Source organism: Gymnogyps californianus, chromosome 1 (assembly GCF_018139145.2).
Source record: "Gymnogyps californianus isolate 813 chromosome 1, ASM1813914v2, whole genome shotgun sequence".
NCBI lineage: Eukaryota > Metazoa > Chordata > Aves > Accipitriformes > Cathartidae > Gymnogyps > Gymnogyps californianus.
Window position 1 is genome coordinate 162,336,193 of NC_059471.1, and position 24,238 is coordinate 162,360,430.

General features: G+C 37.7%; 1 protein-coding gene across 6 annotated transcripts in view; it reads left to right on the forward strand.

Moving 5' to 3' along the window:
* Window positions 1-24,238, forward strand: part of TNRC6B (trinucleotide repeat containing adaptor 6B) — a 120,705-nt gene that overhangs the window by 12,925 nt on the left and 83,542 nt on the right. For all 6 annotated transcript variants that reach the window (XM_050915602.1, XM_050915603.1, XM_050915605.1 and 3 more), the window contains exon 3: window positions 11,767-11,834. In XM_050915602.1, coding sequence (XP_050771559.1) covers window positions 11,767-11,834 — 68 coding nt within the window. The remainder of the gene's footprint in view (window positions 1-11,766; window positions 11,835-24,238) is intronic.

A 24,238-nucleotide genomic window follows, 5' to 3' on the forward strand; every position in this document is an offset into this window, starting at 1 on the left:
AAAGAAGTAAGGAAAAAAACAACAGAGAGGAAAATAAAACCCAAGGAAAAACAAGTGATGCAAAATGAAAACAATTGCTCACCACCAATCACCTGATGCCCACCCAGTCCCTGAGCAATGGCAGCCACTGCCAACCTCCACACACACCCCCACCCCCACCTCAGTTTTATTGCTAAGCATGATGTCATATGGTATGGAATATCCTTTTGGTCATTTGGGGTCAGCTGTCCCAGCTGTGTCCCCTCCCAACTTCTTGTGCACCCCCAGCCTACTCGTGGGTGGGGCAGTCTGAGGAGCAGAAAAGACCTTGACACTGTGTAAGCACTGCTCAGCAATAACTAAAACATCAGTGTGTTATCAACACTATTTTCAGCACAGATCCAAAACACAGCCCCATACTAGCTACTCTGTAGAAATTTAACTCTATCCCGGCCAAAACCAGTACAGTATGTTATCAGGGTCTACTGGCTTTATAAAACAGCAGTTATAAACAAGGTAAAATTGTTGAGGACTTTGCAAAAAAGAATGTGGAATTAAACAGACAGTGCTACTTGAAATATTGTAAAGGAATGCTGTTGATAGCGTAGCTGCTTGGATGTTTTTAAAGAAATTCAGGATCAAGTGCAAGATTTTGCCAGTTAGGTGTACTGTTTTCTACAGAGGCAAGATGGATTACTCATTTGAAACCTACTTGCCCATAGTGAAGGCTGCTAAAATATAGGTACCAAACTGAAAGATGACTCTCTCTGTTTTCTAATCTCAGAACACCCTGAAGGGCTTTTGAAGCACAAAAGAGAAGGTTAATACAATGTTGTATTTTCTTTCCCTTGGAAAATACCATCATCTGCCAAACTGACTTTGAGATCTGTAAGAACTGTCATCATTCAGTCCTTTGATCCAGCCTTTTCATATGTGCCGTTCACGTGGAGGAAATGTAATGGCATGGAATGTCATTGCAGTGAACAGATGTGTATCTCTGATTTCTAAAAGAAAAAATGTTTTGGTCTTAAATAAAACTCAGTTTAAACTCACTTTTTCCATTCTTTTAAAGGTTCTTTCTTTTTCATAAATCTTTTCTCGTTAGTTTTTTTCCTCAACCAATAGCATCTCTTCTTCAGTTGATTACAGCAGATTATAATACTTTGCAAAACAGACAAAAAACCAAATAATATTTGCTTAAAAAATTTAAAAAAGCAGTTCTGCATTTGAGAGCTAACATGGTATAGTCCCACTATGATTTTGGAGACAGAGACAGTCAGGGACATTGCTTTGTGGCTTTGCTTACAAAGTGTCTTCTCATGCAGGTGTACTATTGGCACACAATTTGAGGGGTTTCTGCCTTTTCACAATATTGCCTTTTGATCTCTTTCCATTCAGTATTGGTTTTACAGAGTTGTTGGCAGTGGTTGTAGTCCATGTCAGTGTGACAGAGTTCTATATAATCAGCCACTTAAAACAAAATCTTGTAGATGTGAAAGTATTGATAAATGTTTTCAATCTTATTGTCTTATGGCAGACTGAGGGGATAGGTATTTGGGGAGAAATTTGAGGCACAGACAGTAAAAGAGTACTTTACCCTTCTAGATCATTTGTAGTCTGATTGGTTTGGCTGAGTCACGGAAAGGTGTAAAACTCACTGGTCTCATTGACTTCATACATTTGCAAGACTTCATACATTTGCATGACCCTACAAGGACAATTTCGTTTTCATTTTGTGAACTAGATGGGTATGAATTTGTTTCAGTTCCTCAAAATTTTTTCTTCTCTCATTGGGTGTGGAAGAAGTGGCTATGGGATTTGTGGAGAAGGCCTTTTTTTTTTATTCTTGACACTAAAAATAGCAGGGATGGTCTTCATTGTTACAGCAGATAAGGGAGTGTGCAGACAACTGAGGACACTTGAACTCTGCAAAAAGGCATTGTGCAATATCAGTTCCCCTGAGGGTAAAAGCAACATTAAAAGCATGTCAACATTTCCTGTCACTTGTTTAAAGTCTGTTCACTGAGACATTTAGATAGTAGACAAGATGGTGTATCATGAAGAACGGAGAATGTAATAGTTGTCTACAGATGCAGTAAGCCTGTGTGGAATTAGGTTGCTGAGATATGTTATAGAACTACTCTGAAATCATATTGGTAGGTTTCAACAGATACAGAGTTTCCATGTGTGATTCCTGAAGAAATACCTTATTCCCATGGCGTTTGAGTTTTTTGTTTGAGGACAAGTTGTAACGTATGTAGGCAAGAAAAGCTCAGGTTCTATCCCAGAGATGAGTGAGTGTTTTAATGGTTTGGTGGTCTGTCAGATATCTAACAATTTTAATAATTCTGAGAAATTTGAAAAAATTATACAAGCAAGTAGCATTGTCGGTGGCTTCCTTGTGACTGAAAGGAGTTTGGATTTACGTTCTGATAACTGGAGAAACTGGAAAGTACCTGTACACAGTGAGTGTGAATAGCCTGTATTCCTTCTCCTTTTTGACAGTGCTCAAAAGTGGATGCCTAAGGCTTAAAGCAGGGTTAATATATACTTATAACAGAATTGCTCTCAGCTTCCAGCTGTTTGTTGCTCAGGAACTTTCTGAGCCACTGGCAGTTTCTATGTGTTTAGAATCCACGCAATAGATTTCTGTGAACACAGAAAAGAAAGTTAGTTCTTTCCCTTCCTTGCCTGTCTGGTCAGATCTCTTAAGGCACAGTAATTTCAGCACCTCTTTGTGTGTGCCTGGTTTATGTCACTTTCAGTGACTCCTAACAAAGAGCAGAAAACAATATTTGTGGCAGTGAAGGTGATTGAATGTATAGTGCTAAAGTGTAATTTAGTTTTCAGTAATTCTGATTATCATCTGCTTTCCTGAGCCATTAAAAATTCTTTTCGTTGTTTGTGTCTGTTGTCCTTTTGTGGCGATGCATCATCTAGCTTTCCAAATCGAAGTGGAAGAGATCAGTTAACATGTTTTCTCTCTTCTCTGTCAGGGTGGTTAACAATATGTATATCAAAATATCAGCCACTTACAGATGTCAGTTTAAACTGCTATGACTTGTTCATGTGTGTCTGCACCATAAATAGTAAATTAACTGTAAAATGAGTTGGCTAAATAGAGTCATTGGGCTGCATACAAGTGGCTGCTCAAAGTGGTGGTGGGTGAACTGTTCAAGGGCTTTCGGGTCAGGCTTTTCCCCTAAATGGGAAGTGTACAAGATTTGTTATGGAAGTGTAAAAGTTTTTTTCAGAGTTGCAGAAGTTAGCAAGAATTCATGGTTTATGAAATGCTAATGATCTTTAGCTGAAGAATAATACAGAAAGTTAGTTAAATAAGAGATGGGAATTACTCGTGTCTTACTAAATTCAGATTTTTCTGGGATCCATACTATGTACATACAGAACGCTAAGAAATGGATGGAGTGCATCATCAACTGTGGTGCAGGAAAAGGAGAGCACTTTTGCTTATATTCAGAATGCTTTATGCATTTTGTGTCTGAGATTGCTGACCTATTATTCAAAGTTGCCTTGGCAGCTTCAGAGTTGAAGTTTTCAAATGGCATTTCTAGATATCCTGTCATACAATAACTTGAGTGACTTAAACATCTTTGGTGGTTGAAGGTGTTACTGGTAAAATAGTATCTTGCTGCAAACAACTAGGTAGTTCAAATTGCCCTCAGAGCAAGATTCAGATGAATTCTTAGATATATCGATGAGCTGTTGTATTTGAAATACTTTGCAGCTAAGTAATGCATTTTTTAAAAAATAATTTTTTAATTAAAGTCAACTTTCTTATCTGTACAGTATGAAATGTAGCTGGGGTCCTGACCTTTTTAGCATTTCGAAAGTGTGACTGTTGTTTTCATGATATTCATAAAACTATTTGTTTTAAGCTTAGCAGGGAATTCATGGTAAGCTGCTGGGTATTTCACAGAATATTGGATAACATAAACATTTTAAAAATTACATAGAAAATGGTCCATAGGTTATTTCTGCAAGTCCAGGTGATTAATTAGTGACAGTTGGAGGCAGAAGCAAATCTTCTAGTCTTTTAACCACTGCTGCAGGTTTGGTGCTTATTTAGGTGAAACATAAATTACATATTCTGAGTTACATAACTTCTCTATTCTTAATGATTAATTGAGCTGCCATTGATAATCTGTCGTATTGTTCTATAAGGATGATGCACATTTTAATGACGGTATATATTGTGTTGGCATTTATAGTTAATGTTGTAACATTTCATGGAGTCAGGAATTAAAGTACCATTAGGCTGCGTATACGTAGATATTAGATTAGTGATTTTAAAAAGTAATTATATGCGGTTTAAGTGTGTTAGCATTCAAAATGATTAGCAGGGAGTACCAAATGTGATATGTAACTTAGCAGTAGGATTACGTTAGTAAGTTTTCTCTTCTCTTTTTACTAATAGGAGAACCAGTTAGGACTGCATGATGGTAATAACATTGAAATGCTCAATCTAGATGCTGATGAGAAACTTCAAGAAAATAGTGAGTAGGCTAGGAGATGGTTCACAAAAATACTTTGCTCTTTCTCATTTTAGGAGCTGTTTTTTCTATTCTTTCTTTTAAGTTTAAATCACTATTTCTAAGGTGAGGTTTTTTAACGCTTTCATTGGTGTACTGAAATTAAAGTATAATCTAAAAAGTATATTTTGGGACTAATTTTGCTGACCAATTTGTGCTATTCTATGCATATTTTGAGATGCTAGCTTAACACTAATTTATTCCTTAGAAAATTATTAAAGTTTTTGCAGCTAAATTGCATTGATTTTTATTAAAAGTTAAATTAAAAATTTAATTAACCTGTTGCTAATGAGTAAAATTTTCCCCGATGCAGTTTGTCCAAAGTGCTCCTAATAAAGCCATTCAGAGAGGTGACTCAGCTTTCCTTTCATTTGTAGTAGTGATTACATTTCTGTTAGACCTCAAATTGTCTCTGAGATTTCTGACAAGTTCTTCTAACTGCTTGGCATTTATAGGGCTTCCACCACTGTTGGCTGTAGTGAGTACTGACTAATTGCTTGGATTTTAACGATTAGCTTGTGCAATTCTACTTAAAGCAAGTATTAGTGAGACAAAAGAAATGCTGATGACCTGTGTACAATAGCGCTGTTGCTGATGATGATTGGGAAGGTGCACTGGTGTTAAAGTAGTAGTTGTGACAAAACACCAAATTTAGCAGGTAACATAAAGCACTGGAAGTAAATTGCCACAACCTGCAGAAAGCAGCTTTTGACCTTGGCTGGTCCTCACCAGAGTCTAGTTGTATGCCAGATAAGGTTTTCAGTTCATGTGTGCTTGCGATGCTAGCAAATGAAAAATCTTAAGAGAGTCTTCATCTCCTGTTCACTCAGGTGGCTGGTTGCAGTCTTTTTTTGTAAAATAAATAAATAACAAAAAAAAAAAATCACAGCCATGAAAAGGAACTATGGAATGAGTGGGGGAAAAGGTAGTGATAGTAGCTCTCTGATGAAGCTGCATTAGTATGTTTCTGTAACTGGTGAAGACAAAAAAGACAAAATACTGTTTAAAATTAATAGCCTTTCAATGTAAGTATAGGATTTCTTAGAAGCATCTATCTTTTTTCCTGAGAAAATGTTTAGTTTCTCATATGCTCAGTTCTGTTTTGGTGGGCTAGGATACCTAATGAAGGTGTTGAATCTTGTTAGGAAAATGTGCCTTCTGACATCAGAATTCAGGAAAGATGAAGCTTTTGCCCTTGAAACTTTCTGACCCTTCAAAGTGTGGCTGACTTTATCTAGGAACTCCAGATTAGGTTTACTAATTAATCAAATCTATTAGGGTCTCATTGAAGATATTTTTAGAAAGAGTAGTATGAAACTGTAGTAACAGGTGTTGCACTTCTGGGAAAAAAAAAAAAAGTAATAGTTTATGTCTAAGCTCCTTCTGGTATATTTCATTTTCTAAAAACTAAGTATTGAGTGTCTTAATTGTGAATAGCTTTTTTAACTTACATAAAACAATTTGTCTTTTATTATTTAGAACACTCAATGTATAAACTTTTGTCAAAATTTGGATATTCAGAGGTGCCTGGATTTTTAAGGAAAAAAACTTTGAAATAATGAAATACGGAGTTCAACAACTTGCGGTTCCTTTTTTTAAAAATGCAAGTTTTCTATTGACTTCCCTCCTGCTGTTTAAGGGTCTATTTCTGGTTCCTGCTTCCAGCTGCCAAAATCTTGAAGCCTTCTACATCGCTTGCCAGGAGAAACAGGTGTGGAGTGCGCTTCCTTTGATTCCTGCTCTTGGAATCAATGGCTCCCTCTGCAGTCTTTTTAAGAGAAACTGAAGTGTTTCAGATCCTCTGTCATTTCACCTTTTCTTCTTTCCTTGGGAGGAATACAATAGGTACAAGAGTTTTGTCCTACTTCCACCTTCCACTCTTTTTCTACATATTCAGGACAACTGCATTTCCTACATATGCTGTAACTCAAGAGAGACTAAGGACTTAGAATATGCCTTTTCAGAATGCTTGCAGTTAACCAGATCTGTTGTGGTTGCTGTATGCTGTGTATGGCTGAAACTTAGTGAGGACTCTGGTCTCCAGCTTCCTTAAAAAGAAGACTAAAAGAGTGCCGGACATGATATGGTGATGATAGAGTGAAGAGAAACTGAGAGACTTGTGGGGAAGAAATGTGCATAGGAATTTTATAAGAACTGTGGGTGGAGGAGAAAAAGAAGAATATTTGCAGCTAACTGTGGCTGTTATGTGCTGTTCCTCTCTTCAGTTCATCCTCAGGTAGTCAATCAAAAACTTAAAAGATCATGTTCTCATCCTTTCTGCAATGTGATGTTACTATTGTCATTGGGAAAATAAGACCTAAATATTTTAATTTTTAAATACTTTTTTTGAATCTCAAAAAAACTCTAATGAATAGATAGCTGGGCCTAAGAACTAATTTTAGGCAAATGTAAACAATGTCCGTGGAATTTTACTGGGGCAGTTTGCTCATTAATTGTTTTCAGAAGGCTCTTTGTCAGATATATCTCTCTGAATTAAGATGAACTACCCAGTAAAGCGACTTTTACTTTTAAATGTCAGGGAAAGCTGGAAACGGGTATTACTTTATAAGCTTATTCTAGAATTTTTAGAACACTAACTAAACTGTGTAGCGTTTTCTAGCAAAAATTTTAAAACCTGCAAATTTCAAAGTGAAAAATATAAATCACTGATCATGAAATTGTTTAACATATGCAGACAAGCAAAAGAAAATTAGAGGCAAGGTTCTGCAAAAAGAGGAGTGCAAAAATTGCTGCACTGGATCAGGCCCGTGGAATGATCTTATATATATAACTTCCCCTTTCACTTTGTAAAAATGATCTCATTGCCAGAAACAGAAAAGCTTGTATTGCTATTGTTTTGTAATCCTCTAATACACAAATAAATCTTCATACATACAGATATATAAAAAACATAAAATCCACAAGGACTTGTGAAATTCAGAATTGCAATTTATGTTTGTACAACAACTAAGTTTTTGTCAGCTTACTAGTGTATTTTCCAAATAATTGTATATCCTCTATGTTGTTTTTTGTGAGTGGGTTAGGTTTTATTTATATTGTGGTAGCAAAGGGGTGATATTTGTTACAACACTGTCAAGCTGTGCTTTTTTTATGTATGCCTCAGTCGTGTGTCATCTTGCATTGGGGGAGATCTGCAGTACAAATGTTGGATTTTATTCATGTAAAATCTTCTCTCTGCCTCAGACCTTTCTTTATTCTGAGCTCTCACAGTTTAGAGTGTTGTGGAGGGGTTTTGAGCCTTCACTGTACTCAGGCAGTATTCTAAAAGAGGACATACTATGGTTCTGCTACAGTCATTTCAGTATTTCTTTCTGTATTACTGTTTGGCACAGTTTAGTTTTTCTTGGTGGTTGTTTTATTTTTGGTTTTTTGATTACATAACTTTCTATACTATTTTTCTTAGACCTTTCCACACTGAAGTGCAGGTTCTTGCTGGGTTGGGCATTTGGTAGGGTTTTTTTTTCCTATATGTTACCTCTCAACATTAAACTGAATCTGTTCTTGTGTTCATAGGATTGCTGGGAAATTTAGGTTGGAAGAGACCTCATGAGGTCTCTAGTCTGACCTCCTGCTCAAAGCAGGGTCAGCTATGAGGTCAGACCAGGTTATGAGGGATTTTATCCCATCTGGCCTTGAAAACCTTGAAGCAAGGAGGCTACAAAACTTTTCTGGGCTATCTGTTCCAGTGCTTGAATGTCCTCATGGTGAAAATGAGTCATCTTATATCCAGTCTGGACTTCCCTTGTTTCAACTTATGCTCATTGCTTCTTGTCCTGTCACAGTGCACCACTGTGGTGAGCCTGACTCCTTGCTGACCTCCTTGTAGATACAGACAGGCTGCTGTTAGGTCTCCCTGAAGCCGTCTCTTCTCCAGGCTGAACAAGCCCAGTTCCCTCAGCCTCTCCTCACAGGGCAAGTGCTCTGGCTCCCTGAGCATCTTGGTGGTCTACTGCATCCACTTCATGGATGTATTTCTTGCATTGAGGGGCTCAAAACAAGGTGTGTTAGACCATATCTGGAAAAATAAGCACTGAGTAGAGGCGATAATCAATTCCCTCATCTACTGGCAAGGCTGTTCTTAATAAAGCCTGGGATACTGCTGACCTTTCCTGCCAGGGCACACTGCTGGCTCATCATCAGCTTGCTATCTGCCAAGACCTTTTCCACAGAACTGCTCCCCAGTCAGTTTCCAGCCTGTATCGTTGCCAGGGCCTCAGGTGCAGGGCTTTGTGTTTGTCCTGTCTGAATTCATAAAGTACCTGTGGGGTCCATTCCTCCAGCCTGTCTAGGTCCATCTGAATGGCAGCCCTGCCCTTGGACATGTTAACTGAACCTCTTCACCCCAGTTAAGTATTATCTTAAAATTCTGACCAGACTACACCCTACCAGCCCTTCAAGTCATTGGTAAAATTGTTTAATGGACTTGTCCTAGGGTAGACCCCCGCAGCACCCACTTGATACCAGCCTCCAGGTAGCGTGCAACACAATAACCATTGTCCTCTGAGCCGACCAGCCAACTGTTTCCTACCAGCCTAGTTGTTCATCCATTCTAAAAAGAGATTTTTTTTTCTAGTTCACTAATACTCAATTTCTTGAAGCTCCCATGTCCTCTTTTAGTGTCTTGATGCATTTTATTGTTAGCTTTTTTAATCCGTGAAAACCTACCAATTGATCTTTATTTTGTGTATTGAACAGTTTCCGTGTTCATGAGTACTTTCTCACTCTGTGACTAATTTTCTTGGTGAACTTCTGTGAAAAACTTTGTCATTGCCTTTCTCTAAGTTACATGAAGTCCAGTTCTTTTCTTCAGTGCTGACATGATTGTACCATATCTTCTTCAGTTTTTTATAATGCAGATTTTAGTCATTTCAGATACTTCTGCCTACTGTCTGAAGTAGAGCAAGCTGATTAACATTTCTTGAAGTAGATGGGGTTTTCTAGTTGCTTTAAAACAGATTGTGCCTGGACCTACAATCTTGTTGTTTCTAGCTCAGGTGATTTGTTTTTCTTAATTATTTGCCCACTTCTCTTTGAAATGGTAATTTTCATAGATATGTATGCTAGATGATAATGGGTCTGGAACAGCGATGTCACTATCATTCTTCATATAAAATTCACATTAAAGCAACAGTTTCATTGTCAGTACTTCAGCAATTGCCTTGTCCTGGTGGTGGTCTAGTAGATGTTCCAGTTCTCGTTCAAATTTCTTGTTTATGATATAATAAAATAATTTCCCATTCCTTTCTAAGTTTTTGCTGGTTTTAAAATCATTCCCATTTTATACTTCAGTTTTTATGATATCTCCTTTTCTACAGCTTCATTAAATTGAATTTCTATTTTATATGGGAATCTTGTTAGTTTAGCACTATATATGCTGTATGTAGTGCTTCTTCACTCCCAAAGGCTGTATTTCATCTTTCTTCCCAGTACTGGCCACAAACTGTTCCCTTGCTTACCATTCATATGAATTGTACTTGTCTCACACCAGCAACAGGCTAAAATACCTCCCGATTTCAGGTTTTGTAAGAGTAACTCTTAAACATTTACCCTCACTCACAGAAGCATGCTGTTTTGCAGTGTGGCCACAAATCTATAGCTATTTTACTAGTTGTCACACTTGTGTTTTAACATCTGCAACAACAGAATTAGTGGAATGAATACCTTTCTCTTCAGCTAGACAGTTTTGAGTCCAGATGTTAGAGCTCCTGAGAATCAGATATGGACTGAGGTACAAATAGTTTTCAGTGTGTCTGATATGGTGGGAATACATGGATAAAAGTCTGAGTTATTTACAAAACTGTAATGCAAAATTTTCTTGCTTTCAAACATTGCTTTTAAATGAAAATACTGTTTTGACTGTGGGTCACGTGGGTACATGTTTACAAATGTGAAATTACCTTACACGTATTTGACTATCTGTCTTCTGGATGTCATTACCACCTTATAGTTCATAAGTTTCTTGGTTCATTTGTGGTCTTGCTTAGGGCTGTGTCTGTGCAGGCAAATAACATAATTTCTGTTATCCTTGTTAGATGTCAATATGCAGATAATGTTTTTTTGTCAGTATTTTCGACCTGTAAACAGGATCAAGGTACAAATGAGTAAACTTGACTCTTTTGGGGGGAGGATAGGGGCACGAAGGAAAGTGGCCACTGAATTTTGGTTTGGTTTGGTTTTGGGGTTTTTTTTGCTCCTTCAAAGACTGACTAAACCATGTTATCTTTACTGACTGAATAGTGCTTTTCTCCTCTTTCCAGTTTAATGTAGTGGATCATGGATTTGTGTTTGATTATGATTTAGTTGCTTTGTTGTGTGGCTTATTGAGTATTGCAGTGTGGCTTGTTTGCTGGCTTCACATTGCTAACTGTTTCTGGATGTTTATATAAAATACTAAGCGCACGTGTTGAATTTTTGTATAAAGAGAAGACTGTTTTGCTACCTGTGCAAGAAATTCTGGCCAAATGAAGTAATTAAGAGTGCATAATTAATTACTGATCAAATATAATGTAATTCGTCTTTCTGGCCAAAGAAATTACTGAAAATGTGTGCTAAAACTGTATTTTAAAATACAAACAATTAAACAGAAAACTTCCTTAGTGCCCTTGGAATCTTTTAACATGTAAGCCAAAGGAAATGCCTACCTTATGTTGTCATTGGAACAGCATCTATTTGAGGTTCCCTTAGGCCTCTTTTTTTACCCTGCTAAGCAAGCTATGTGTGTGCAGTGAAAGTCTTTTTCATATAAAAGTTATTTTTCACAAGAAGTACTCTGCTTTCACAGCAGTTTCTGTCTATGGTTAATAAGTTTCTTTGAAAATTCTGATTTTTCTCCAGAGATGTTGATAGACGTAACTTTTTTTAATTCCTGCTTTATATGTAAGGAAGAAGTGGTAGAAGCCATACTTATTCAGAATGACAAAGGAAGTCTGTAACAGAGCAAAACTTAGAACCTAGGTACCCTGACTGATAGTCTTCTGCTGTAGCCATTAAATCATTCTTTTTCCATTGTAAGATTTTCTGAAAATTGTGCTATAAAATGATACCATAGCAATGGTGTTGGAGATGTACGTTTGTTGCTAAGAAACTACATGATCTGTTCTGGACCAGCCACTGTGATAAAGTGGCTGTCTTAAGTTGTTGCGTATGGAAAAGGGCCACTTTAGGTGATGTGCGTTTTGCTCCACCAATTTCTGACCTGCAATGCTTGCCTTTGCAGATGGAACATGAGGATTTTGTAATGGAGGGGCATGGCAAGACTCCACCTCCTGGTGAAGAAAACAAACAGTGAGTCACACATTTATTTAAAAAGGGCCTTACCATAGTAAATGGTGTGAAGCACTCTTGTTTAAATGTGCTGGGAGCATTGGTTGTTCGTTTGGTGCTCACCCTTTTGGTTCCTTAAATATCCATATATAATAGTGGATGGTGGCTGGAAAAAAAAAAAAGCAGGATGTTGACTTGCCTTAAATTTAAAAGCATAGAAATATGCATTGCGATTTCAGAAAGTAAATCAGAAGTTTTTGTAAAAGGGATAATTGTTCTGGAAGCTTGGCACTGAGGTAGTGAGTTTGTACATGAAGTTTTTATACAGCTCTTCTTCACTGAAATAATGTGATGTATGATAGAACCAGGGCCTTCCTTTTGGTGTGCATATGGTAGATTGGTCCTCTTTGAAATACGAGCCTTACTACTTTAGAATATGTTTTAATAAAGGAACAGAAATTGTAAACAAAATGCTCTTTCAAGGATGAACAATTTAAGATGCTGGTACGCAGTGCTTTAGGGAAAGAAGCTTGATCAGAGAAGAAAATGACAGATTTCCATTAGCAAAAGGCACATAAAAATGGATTTTTTCATATGACTTCAAACTGAAATCCAGTAATGGTTGGGGTTTTTTTCCTGGGTTTTTGTTCAGATGGGAAGAACAGAGCCTTGTCCTAGAAGTATTGCAGTGATGGTTGTCTTCCGTATTCTTTTCTTTAGTTAATGCAATGGTAATTCAATTTTGATATCATAATTTTTTTTTTTTCCTGACCTGCCTTTTCGGAGCAAGCAAGAAGATGGTCTTTAGGAAATCCACAGCACAGAACTCCCCCCTGCCCCCCATGCCTAATTGGATGTCTCCTCATGAGAAGGAGGAAGTTGTCATTGATCAGCAGTACACTTGTTGCAGAAAGGCTGGGATTTGACTTGGGGTGAAGGTCTTCCTTGCCTTCTAGATAAGTTAGCAACTGTAAGTCTACTGCCTCTGTGACAGTGAGAAACCATTTCTGAGGTAGTCAAGATGAGTTCAGGGAAGTTCTAGTGCTGAAGATGCACATTCTTTCCATCATGGAAGTGAGCCAAACTTCTCAAAGTAATTGCTGCTATTTCTTTCTATTCAGACTGCCCAACTTACTGTGGTACCAGCAGATACAAAGCTTGTTGAAGTAGAAACTTTCAGAAAGTTCCAGAGGAAAAATCAGTGCAGAAATAAGAAGTAAGAGTTAGATTTCTGCTCTTCTGAATTGTTTCTTTAGATATCTAGTAGTATAATGAAACACGTTATTGTAGTGAATAATACAAGGGATGTTGTATTGGATTTATCATAGCCTTGTGCTTGCTGTCTCATTTTAGGTGCAAGTGGAAGCTAGAATTACTTTACAGTTGACCTGATTTCTAATTAGAGCTTTTCAAGTGCCTTACATTATCTCTCTTCTCCAAAACTGTGGTTATTAGAAAGAGAATATGGGATTAGTTATAGGCAGGATTTTTATTTTTTTAACTAATAAATTTGTGTTCAGGTGGCATCTGGGATCTTATCATACAGATCCTGCCCTAAGGAGTATCATTCCTAGTAATGTTGTTAATAATATTTTGATAAAAGTCTAAAGGTGCAATTTTAGTAATGCAACTAAGAGATCAAGATACTTGTTTGGTGCAACTGTAGCATAATGCCAGCAAAATTCTATTGTGGGTATTGCTGTTAAATTTAAATCAATCACTTGAATCTTTTTCTACCCACAATCTCAAATTTTCAACTACCTAACAAAATTGTCTGCCTTGGTAGAGCTTACCTCTTGCTGTAAGTGACATTGATCTGGCATCTGAGATAAACAAATGATAATCATACAAAGGATCAGTAATTTGTATTCTTAAGTGACTCCAAAAAGCTTCATTGATTTCAAATCTTTTGCTGTAGATCTCAAAAGAAAAGAAAAAAAATCTGAAATTACCTCTTTGTATTATTACTTACTTTGATTAGGGATTAGTTGGACATCCTGGAGTGGGTCTAGGAAAGGGCCACAGAGAGGGACTGGAGCATCTGACATAGGAGGAGAAGCTGAGAGAGCTGGGACTGTTTAGCCTTTAGATGAGAAGACTTGGGGAAGGATTTTATCCATGTGTATAGGTACCTGATGAGGGGACTAAGGAAGACTGAGCCAAACTCTTCATAGTGGTGCCTGGTGAAGAGGCAAGAGGCAATGGCCATAAACTGAAATACAGGAAACTCCACTCAAACATAAGGGGGGAAAAAAAAAAAATTTTTTTTTTCTTTACACTGTGAAATGTGGTCAGACCTTTGGAACAGGTTGCCCAAAAAGGTTGTTCCTTCTTCATCCTTTAAGATATTCAAAACCCAGCTGGACACAACCCTGAGCAGCCTGCTGTAGTTAACCATGCTTTGAGCAAAGGGGTGGGATTGATGATCTCAGAGATCCCTTCCATCTGCAATGATTCTGTGATTCTGTGTGCCTGTGTTTACTGTTGTCCTCCTAGTTGATTTGAAATAAAATTGGAGCTTGTTAGTGAAAAGTAGATCATAAGTTTGAATGTAGAGTCAGATGTTCACTACAGAAATAGCTGCACCAGCTGAAGATGCTTCCTTCCCTTTCCAGCTGTTCACAGACTTCCTAGAGTTTACTGCTTCTACAGCTATGCAGATGGGATTTTTTTTTTTTTGAGTGCTTCTAATTTGCTTTCCGGAAAAGTTGGCCATATTAATTTAATTGCCTTTCATAGGCAGCCTGATCTCAACAATCTCAGTACAGAGTTACCCAGGAAGTAAGTATTCAGAAGATTACAGTTTCAGCAACTGACCTGCAAGGTAGCTAACTTGCACCAGAGTGCTGGAGCAGTCTGCAAGTGTTAACCTCCTAGGCAAGCCCAGCAATTTCTTAATATTTAACTGCATTCCAAGGGACTCAAAGTTTGAGTGGGCAATGAAAGAACAGAAATAACAAGATACTTCTGAGAGACTTTCAATGGAAGCAGTAGTTCTTACCTAGCCCCAGTTTCATGTGAGATTTCTGTTGCTAAAGTACAGCTTCATAATGGATTACAAGGAGCCAGCATCCATGGATGACTTCTGGCAATTTATTTCTGAAATGCAACAGTATTTCAACTCAGTTTGACTCAGGGGTAAAAACTTGGCATTGCAAAGAGGTACCGTCTAGTATCAAAAAAACCAAACCTGCTTCAGTCTCGCAAACCTTTCTTTTGCTGTACTGAACAGGTTTTTTGGGCAGACTTACTGTACTAAAGTTGCAGCATTTTAAGATTTTTTTTTTTTTTTGATTGAACTGTAGATGATACCTGAGAACTGCTGTCTGCTGGTATCTGTCAGCTTTGTGGGGAGGAATTATCCTGTTAGACTGTATACAAGGTCTTTAGAAATCTTCAACTGATCATTTACAACATGAATATAATTTATTTCAATTGAAGCTAATTATGAAAATGAGAATTTACCCATTCAAAATCCTTAGTATGAGTGAAATATGAAATGGGCATACTCATCTCAAGTCCTGTGAACAATTTGCAGTTTATGCATGGTGCCTGTGTCACGAAACTGTTATGGTTGTGCAGCAGTGAGGGCTGCCACTTGCTCTAAAACCTGCACTTCAGAAGAAGCGAGTCTGCCTGGACTACTGGAGCTGATAATGGCTGTCTTGGACCATGCTTCTACTCCGGCAGAGGACCAATGGACTCCTTGAGAAATTGTTACCTCTCAGTTTTTAAGTACTCTGTAAATTTCTCCCTCTTCTCAGCTCTCCGATATGTGATATAACTGTTTATTTGTTACACTTGGCCACATTATTTTGTTTGGTAAGAACATATGTTTGGTAAGAAACCCCTTTTCCTCCCTCCCAAAGGAAAAGTTTGGAGAAAGATCGGTATCATTATGTTTAATTGCAGGTGGACATTTTGTTAGAGGCATTCTCATATTTTCATCCATTATGGAGAGGTTGACCTGAATTGCCATGCTTAAGGAGTAAATATTATCTCCCCCCAAAATACTTGTATTTTATATGGCAGTAGCTTTTTGCTGCCTTACCAGTTGTAAGAGGGCTTTTACTTTTTCACTGCTAGAGCAAAGATTAACAGGCAACTTTGATCCAGAAACATCTTTCCAAAACAGTCAAACTTCTGTTGATGAGCAGAGAGCAGTTTCTCTTTGTACCTTTTTTGGGGTAGGAAAAAAAATTGTAATCAAGTCCTTAAATTGAGGTTGTGCTCCTAGTTCTAGCAGTATTAATTAGCAACTCTGCCTGTGCTAATAAATTATCCCTTGCTGTCAGCACCAGAAATTTACGTACCTTGATCTATTAGTGAAAGGGATCATGTAATGAAAAACTACTCCTTTTGTAGAAAGGAAATGTAAGAGAAGAAAAATGTAAACGTTTTACTGTTCCTGACTGACACACAGAGAAGTCTGTTTGACAGTAGCTATTCGGACAAAAAGTGAGTCAAGTTCATACTCATGTTTACTAGCAAGGTAAGCCAAGCTATTACTGCTGTCTGAAGTAACTCAGCTTGGCTATTCCTCACCTGCTGTTTTGTAGTAATGGGAGAGAAAAGTCTTCAACTGTCTTGGCAATTTGCACATCTGGAAGTGATTCATATTGTAAGAAAGATAGCAAAACAAGATCATTTCCATAATTTTAAAAGTGTCATTGGTTAGACCTACTGGATAGCCTTTTCCCTGGCTTGATAGTTTAATGTATAGATTCTGAGGCAAGAGTTTTTAATGAGACCCTCCAAAATGGCAATAATGCCAGGAAGAGATTGCAACCAGTGAGGATCACAAAATTGTTTTAAATTTGGTAATGTTCTCTTACATTATTCTTTGACACTTCAGCAGGAATATTCAATGTCTTCCTGGATTTGTGTGACACTACAATTAAACTGGTAGCTAAAATGGTCTAAGCTGGAAACAGGAATCATAGACTAATAATTTAAGTTGGAAAGGACTTCTGAAAGTCATCTTGTCCAATCCTGTGCTCAAAGGACAGCCAGATTTGAAGGTTAGATCTAACTTCTAAGCTGTATCAGGCTTTTTAGGATTATTCTAGAGCCTTTCTGGGCAATCTGTTGCAATGTTGATCACCCTCACAGTGAAGAAAATTTCATATTAGGATATAAAATATCCTAATTCCTAATAAGAATTTCCCTTGTTGCAATTTATGTCCATTGCCTTTTGTCTTCCAGCGTACATGTCTGAAAGTCTGGCCCAGTCTTCATTAAAACTTACTTCTATGTTTGCTTACACAGCAGAATTATCCCCCCCCAGTTTAGTTTTGTCATTTTAGAGCTTGTTTCACCTAGTTTTATCAGCCTTTCCTTGTACTTCAAATTAAGGAGCCAGTTAATAGGCCAGTCTTCCTTCATTTCAGCAGCCTGCCAATATTGGGTGCCCATGTAAATATCACTGCCACAGTGGCATAAAATGACCAATATTACTCTTTCATAGTGTTGCTGAAACCTATAAAAAGGCTGCAGTGGTATATTCTTAAGATGTCTGCTTTGGTTGGTGAGAATGCCAGACATTGTTACAAAGTACTACAGTATTCTTTTGAAGGGTTTCTTTAATGTTAAAATCCCGTGAAGGACCCTAGCCATAGCTTCTGTCCCTGTAGCACAAAACACTGTTCCTACCAAATTTAAAGTAAACAGTTAGCTAAACACTTGCATAACAGGGGTTTTGTTTGATGTTTTAAGGACGTTCCATATTACAGAAGGTATTGAGATTTGTCTTGAGTACCATTGCACTCTTTAAATTTACTAACAGTACCAACCTAAGCAGAAGGTTTTTTTCAGAAGATTCATGCTGGGATTTTCAAAGTAGCCTCCAAATCCTAATTCAGATTATCAACTCAGATTTGGGGTACCTAAATTTGGGTATCACCCCAAATTCTATTGAAATTCATGGCAAGTTACGTCTTTCCTTGAAAGCATCAACAATTATGTTCAAAAGTAAAGGCGTAGCTGATTTTTTCATTGCTAATTGTTCTGTGTGTGTGTAGAATAAGCAGCCCATTAGAGAAATGTCCCCAAATGCTGAAGTCCTCTGTCCAACATCCTAACAAGCCACTACAGAGACACATGCTATGTCTGTAGTGGCCATACCAGACACTTTTGTCACAGAGTATTGCAGTTCTGTTAGCATGTCAGAATATGCTTCAGTCCCAGTGATAACTCAGGCTAGCTCTGGTGTTGGCATCTGAGTAGGAGAGCTCTGACTTTGAAAATTTTTTTTCTTTTATGTAGTTGGAGATTTGAAAGGATATTTGAGGGTGTGAGACCATTAGACTAAAACTTAAGATGAAAACTGGTCCAACTAAGGTTTGAGGAACTTTTTCATCACCTTCATATTGTAGAAGTCTTTTTCACTCCCTGCAGTGGAGTGAGTGGCAGGACAAGTTTGCATTTGAAGGCAACTCTACCTGTGTATATATGGGGGCCCTGAGGCATAGAGAAAAGAATTGCCCTTTGTTGTGCAATTGAGTGGGTAGAAATGGATGAGACAGCAGTGAATTCTGTATCTGTAGAGGCAGCTGTGTATTAGCCATAAGACTGGTAAGTCAATAATGTTGCAAAAGCTGGCTTGCAACCTTTACAATACAGTACTTCTGAACAACGTAACAAAAATATGCAGGATTTATACTGAAGCACTTTAAAATGCCAAAAGTTCTATCAATTGTCTTCCGTATTTTACCAGTTTAATGTTATACTTAAATCTTTGGAAATTTTTGTACTTAAAATTAGAGGTATTACCCACAGGAAAATTCTAGTCTGAGTATTCTAAGCAAAAATAATTTAAAATTTCTGCAAGTTAGTCTTGAAAATATTTTCAATTGTTATTTCATGGTTTTTAAGATTCCCCATTTCACCTCCTCAGTGATTTTTTTTTTTTCTCCTTTCAAACCATAAATTAGGAGGTAGCAAAGCACATAGCACTGTATGTTTTATTTTGTCGTGAACAGATACAGGCTTTCCATGTACCTCAGCGAACCTACACCGTTAGTGTACTGTTATTTTGCAAGTATTTTCTCAATATGTGGAAAAACAGAAGCCAGATGACTGTTGAGGGGGAAAAAAAAAGCTATGGGAGATCACACAGAAAAAAGTCAACTTTGGAAGTTAAGTTCCCACTTACTATCCCAATGTGTTTAATCTACACTGCTGCTGAATATTGAGAGAGGAAAAGATTTGTGGACAGTGTACATTCTAAGTGTGAATAGTTTGGTGCTTCTTTTCCCTAGGATTTTATAGTGCTTTCTTCCACGTCTTGTGGTAAAAACAGGCTAGTTTGTTGGGGGGGTGGGGGAGTGGGGGGTGTCCCCCCGCCCCAAGATCTGTATTTGTCCTGCGTAGGAAGTGCACAAAGCCTGGCGTAGGAAGTGCACAAAGCCTGCTTCTGAATTTGCAGTCTCATCTGATCGAGAGACTCCTTTACACTTGTTGTCTTTCCAAAACAAGAGAAAAGTGTATTTTCCATTTCAGCTTGCTTGATTTATAAATACAATATTGCAAAATACCTAGAGTAGATAGTGTCACATATTGTCCTTGATACCATTGGTTTCTCTAGTTATTACAGTTAGTAGTAATTCTGATTGCTAGCGAAAAGGAGGATGTTCTGATTTACCGCTGTCTTAAAGAGCTTACTGTACTTTGAAGAGGAGAGCATTTGCATACTGATCAAATTCCGAAAATCCCAGAGCCTCTTTATTTCAGACACCACCACCCCTTCCACCCCCTGTCCTCTAGTCCCTTTCCAAGAAGCAAACTATCTACTGGCCACTCTATTGACATCTCAAGTTCATTGTCCAAGAAGTCTTTTTTTAGATCTGGCTGATTAGTGGCTGTTCACTCTCCCTCTCCCAAGTTGCCAACTCCTCAGGAGCTGCCTGAGGTAACTGCCCTCTGATGTATCATTTATATGGATGGCTGGACATAGCTCTGTTTTCAGCATTTCGTTGCTATTTAGATGGCAGCTGTTGGATGACCTCTTACGTGGCAGTGAGATAACAGACTTAAAGAACAACAAGCAAAATCATTTAAGGGCTGTTAATAATTTTGAGCCGTGTCTAAATTATTGTTTTGTCTATATTCTTAAGGTAAAAATATCTTTTAATTTACACAAATTTCTGTGGTATCTACACCAAGTTAGTGCCACACATTTTGATTTGCTAAGGATTCGCTTTTTGGACTGTTAAGCGCAAGTCAGTGGCATCATAAATGTTGTATGAATTACATCGTAAAACTTATTTTTTTTTTTTTCCTTTTGCATCCAGTTTAAGTTGCTCAGTGCTTTTTTCCCTGTTTCGTTCTCTCCAAAGAATAAACATATTCATCAAGTCTTTGGTATTTTTTGTGTGTAAACCCAGATGAATGGTTGAATCTTCCTTTCAAGGAAATGAAGGAGGGGAAGGGAAAAAACATCTAATGGTTGTATGTTATATTAGAGTTCGTGCTCTCTTGCTGTTTCCTGTGTCAAGAAAATAGAAATTTTGGTAACTATCCACTATGGCTTAGAGATACCAGAGGTTAAAGGATAAAAAAGGTAAATGGTCTTAAAGTCCAAGAACTTGGTTCTAAGTTGCAGATCCCATCTAGACCCTTCAGGGAGTGATCGTTGTTGGTTAAAGAAGGGGAGGGAAGAAAAAAAAGCAAGCTCTTTATTCCATGTAGAAGATATGACTTACTTTGTATGACTAAAAATACTGTGCTCTGTGGTCAACATGGTATGAATTAAAAACTTGTTTACAGAGATATTTTGGAGCTCTTAAGCTGCATTGCTCCTCTGGCATGCTGTGATCTGGAGAGCTGGTATGACTTCTTTTACTCCTACCTAGATAGATGGAATTTGCTGAACGCTTTGCCCTTCATCAAAGTTGATCGTATTTGGGGGTCATACTGTTTTTAGGTTAGTGCATGCATTTTGAATATTTGTGACAGCTGCAGCTTGTAGAATTTTCTGCATGGATAGCTAGCTGTTCCTTTCCTGACATTTCAAACTGAAGGGCTGTACATGAAGGCAAACTACTTAGGGAAGATGTTCAAGTCACTTGGAAAGATCAGTTTACAGATTTTTGCAGCAATAAATAGTGCTTTTATTAGAAAAATGAGTCAAATTAGGGAAATCTTCTCTTACAGTAATCCACTGAATAGGCATTCCTTTTGTATTCTGCTTTTACTTTGGGTTTTTTGTTTTGTTTTTTTTTTTATTTAACTTAGCATATTATGGTTCCTTTAATGAGAACAAAGGAAAATGGGTTGGTGCCAGCTCCAACCAAGATGCCAGAAATTCCTTTGCTCAGAGGTTTCCGGGCCAGTGATTGAACTCCCCATACTAAAACTAAAGGCAAGTTAGAACAATTTGTTGAGAGGTACTGGTCTATCTCACCATAAATAAATTTAAAAAAAAAAAAATTAAGTGCAGTATAACTTCCTTTTAGGTGGAAAAAGAAAGAAAGGGGAAAAAAAAAAAGATTGGACTAGAATAAGACTAACTCTTTCAGTCCAAAAATCTTCCTTGTCTTTTGTGAGGCCTCCCATAAGTATTTGTAAGCAATCTGCTTTGCATGAGCAGACTAAACCAAAGTGAGTAGAGTATACTAAATTTCAGTAGAAGCATGTCTAAAGGCTCCATATAAAGAGGTCCTGTTGTGGTAAAGTGTTTACAGACATGAAAGATAAGTTTTTCATTAAATATTCCAGCCTGGTCAGATGAAAATGCTTGCTGCTATTTGTTTTAAAATGTTTAAAGCTTCAAGGCTTAAAACAGGGGGAAGGAAGGATTTAACCGATGGGGTTATTACTCCTTTTGAAATGCATAGTAACAGCTATTGTTGATGGAAGGTCAATTGAATCAATCATCTAACTAGCATGGTAATTCACATGCTGTAAATAACAATTAGAAAGCAACCGCTTGCTGTATATATGGGTGGAGTGATATCCTATACCATTTCCCTGAACATCTGTTTATTTGAAAGAAGTATTATCTTTTCACTGGCATAAATAGAATTGCATAAAACAGATAAAATTTTCCTATTTCATTGATATTTTGACAGTTTATAGGATTTTAGAAACTGAAGAGGGAGACCTGTTAGGATAGCATTATAGTCTCCAAAATCAAGAAGCTTCTGAGAAGACAGTAAGGAGCAGGTTAACCAAATTCTAAGAATACTAATTTGCGCAAGTTCCCTTGCATGTTATGTTACTGGAAAGTACTCATTTAATTTCCAAGGATGTGGGTATAAAAACTCATTCAGCATTTAGAGGGGGACTTGACTGAATAGGAGAAGATGTTTGGGGTCAATTCTTTCAGTTCCTAGACTACTTAAGTCTCATGCAGTTGCTTTCCATGTCTCTATCTTTCCCGAGTAAGTTTGGAGTCTCTTGTCCAGTTTTGGTCAAGTGAGGCAGAGGAGTAAGAAATTATAATATAGTTGTAATTACCAATATGTTGAACTTCAGTAACTGCCTGGAGGAGAGACCAAAATTAATTTCCCCACTAAAAGAAAGGCTTCAGGACAAAACAAAAGATTATCTGTTCTGGTTATGTCTGTTAATAGCTAATAATCATGTGTGTTTTGGGATTAGCTGCAGCATATGCTATTTTTTGCCCAAGTACTGAAGGAGCTGAAAAAAAAGTTATGCGAAGAGATCTACATAGGGCTCAATATACTGGTAGAGCCTTGGCATCAACGGAGAACTGGCTGTGCAGGAAGCTGGGATTAGTGCGGTAAAGTAGAGGTTCGGTGATGTGTGACGGAGATTCATAGGAAATGAGCTTTCAGTGCTGTTGTTCGTGGAATAACTTTGTTAAAAGGCAGCTAGAAAGCTTCATCGTTCTCCAGTTTGGAAAGGGCATTTGAGGAGATTGAAGAAGTGGAGGCCTAGTGATGGATTATTTATAGGCTGAACAGCTAGGGAAAGTATTCTGGCAGATTGAGGAAAAATTAGGTGGAAAAGTGGGTGTTTGCAAAGTTTGGTGAATGAAGTTTTCCTTCTGACTTGTTATCTTTCTGTAAGCACTTCATTAATGTATAGGGTCAGAACTTTGGCTTGGCCTTGAAGTCATGTATAGTTCTTCATATGCTGTGAAGTTTTCAGGCCTTGTATTCTTTCTTTTGTCCTTGGCAAGATATGAATGAGATCTGAGCTTTAGTATGGCTCCAAAGCACTGTTGCAATATAAGTTTTGAATAATAATGATGGTATGCTCCATTCCTAAATTTGTTGATAGGTGCCTTTGTGTAAGGGATGCAAAAGCTGTTGTAAGCTTTTCAGAAACCGAGCAAGCTTTTCCTTTGTCGGACACTTTTTGTCATGGTATTTTTCTCTGAAGAAAGAATTTACATTATACTTTTGGTTACTATAGTTAAAAACCCCTGCCAGCTCTGTTTTCACAATTCTGCAGTATAAAATGTCTCACTACTCAATAAATGTGAAGGGGGGGAACCCCAAAACAAAACCCTAGTTTTCCTTAGGAATGAGTGTTTTGTCCTTGAAGAATGCTTGAACATTTTAAAGTTTTGCACTCCTGCAGAAGGAGCGGTCATCTCTTGCACAATGGCTTATGTGCAATTGCTGTGAAGACTTAAAAAAAAAAAAGTGTGTTGATACAGCCAGATTTAGCTATCGTCTTCACTTTTCAGAAGTGTTGGGCATTCAGCATCTCTGTCTATTCAGAGAAAATAATTTAAAAGGGATCTGAACTGTCCCTTATCCAGAACTGAGATGCCTGTGTCAAGTTCCTAGTTGTTACCAAGTCTAAGAAGCAAGATGCTTTGAACTCCTGGTTTTAACTTTAATGTTTTTAATTGTTCTCTTGAAATAAATCGTATGGCAGTTGTTAGAGCACACAAGGAATAGTTAAGACTCTTAATTCTGTTCCTTAAGTTAAGGGGTTCTCTGCTTGCTTTTTATTGTTAGAAATTGTGCAACTGTGTAACCTAGTCCTCACATATGTGTCCCTAACCTAAGAGTCATGCTTTTAACTTCATCTCGGGAAAGACAAAGGGACCTTTCTGATCCCTGTTAACTTGAAGAGGTGTGCTTGCTAGGATTGTAATCCAGGTCAATTGGTCCACTGGTGACTGGTTGGGGAGCTGGGAAGGAATCGGCCTCCAATTATCTTGTATCTGTTACTGCACCCCTCTTCGGGGCTTGGGGGAGGGAGGTCTAGGGAAATCTAACTGGTGAACTGCAGTAGGATAGAGGGCATGTAGGCTTCCGTTCACTTTGGCAAAAAAATCTGCTTTTTTGCCTCTCATACTTCAGGAAGCAAATTCTTCACCAGCAGGAGAAAGGACAGTTGGTGAGAAGGCATTCATGCTATGAGAAACTTGTTAATATTTGAGGTTTCTGCTGAGGAATTGTGTCGGGAGGAGCTGAATTGACTTTTTCACTTTCATGGTATCA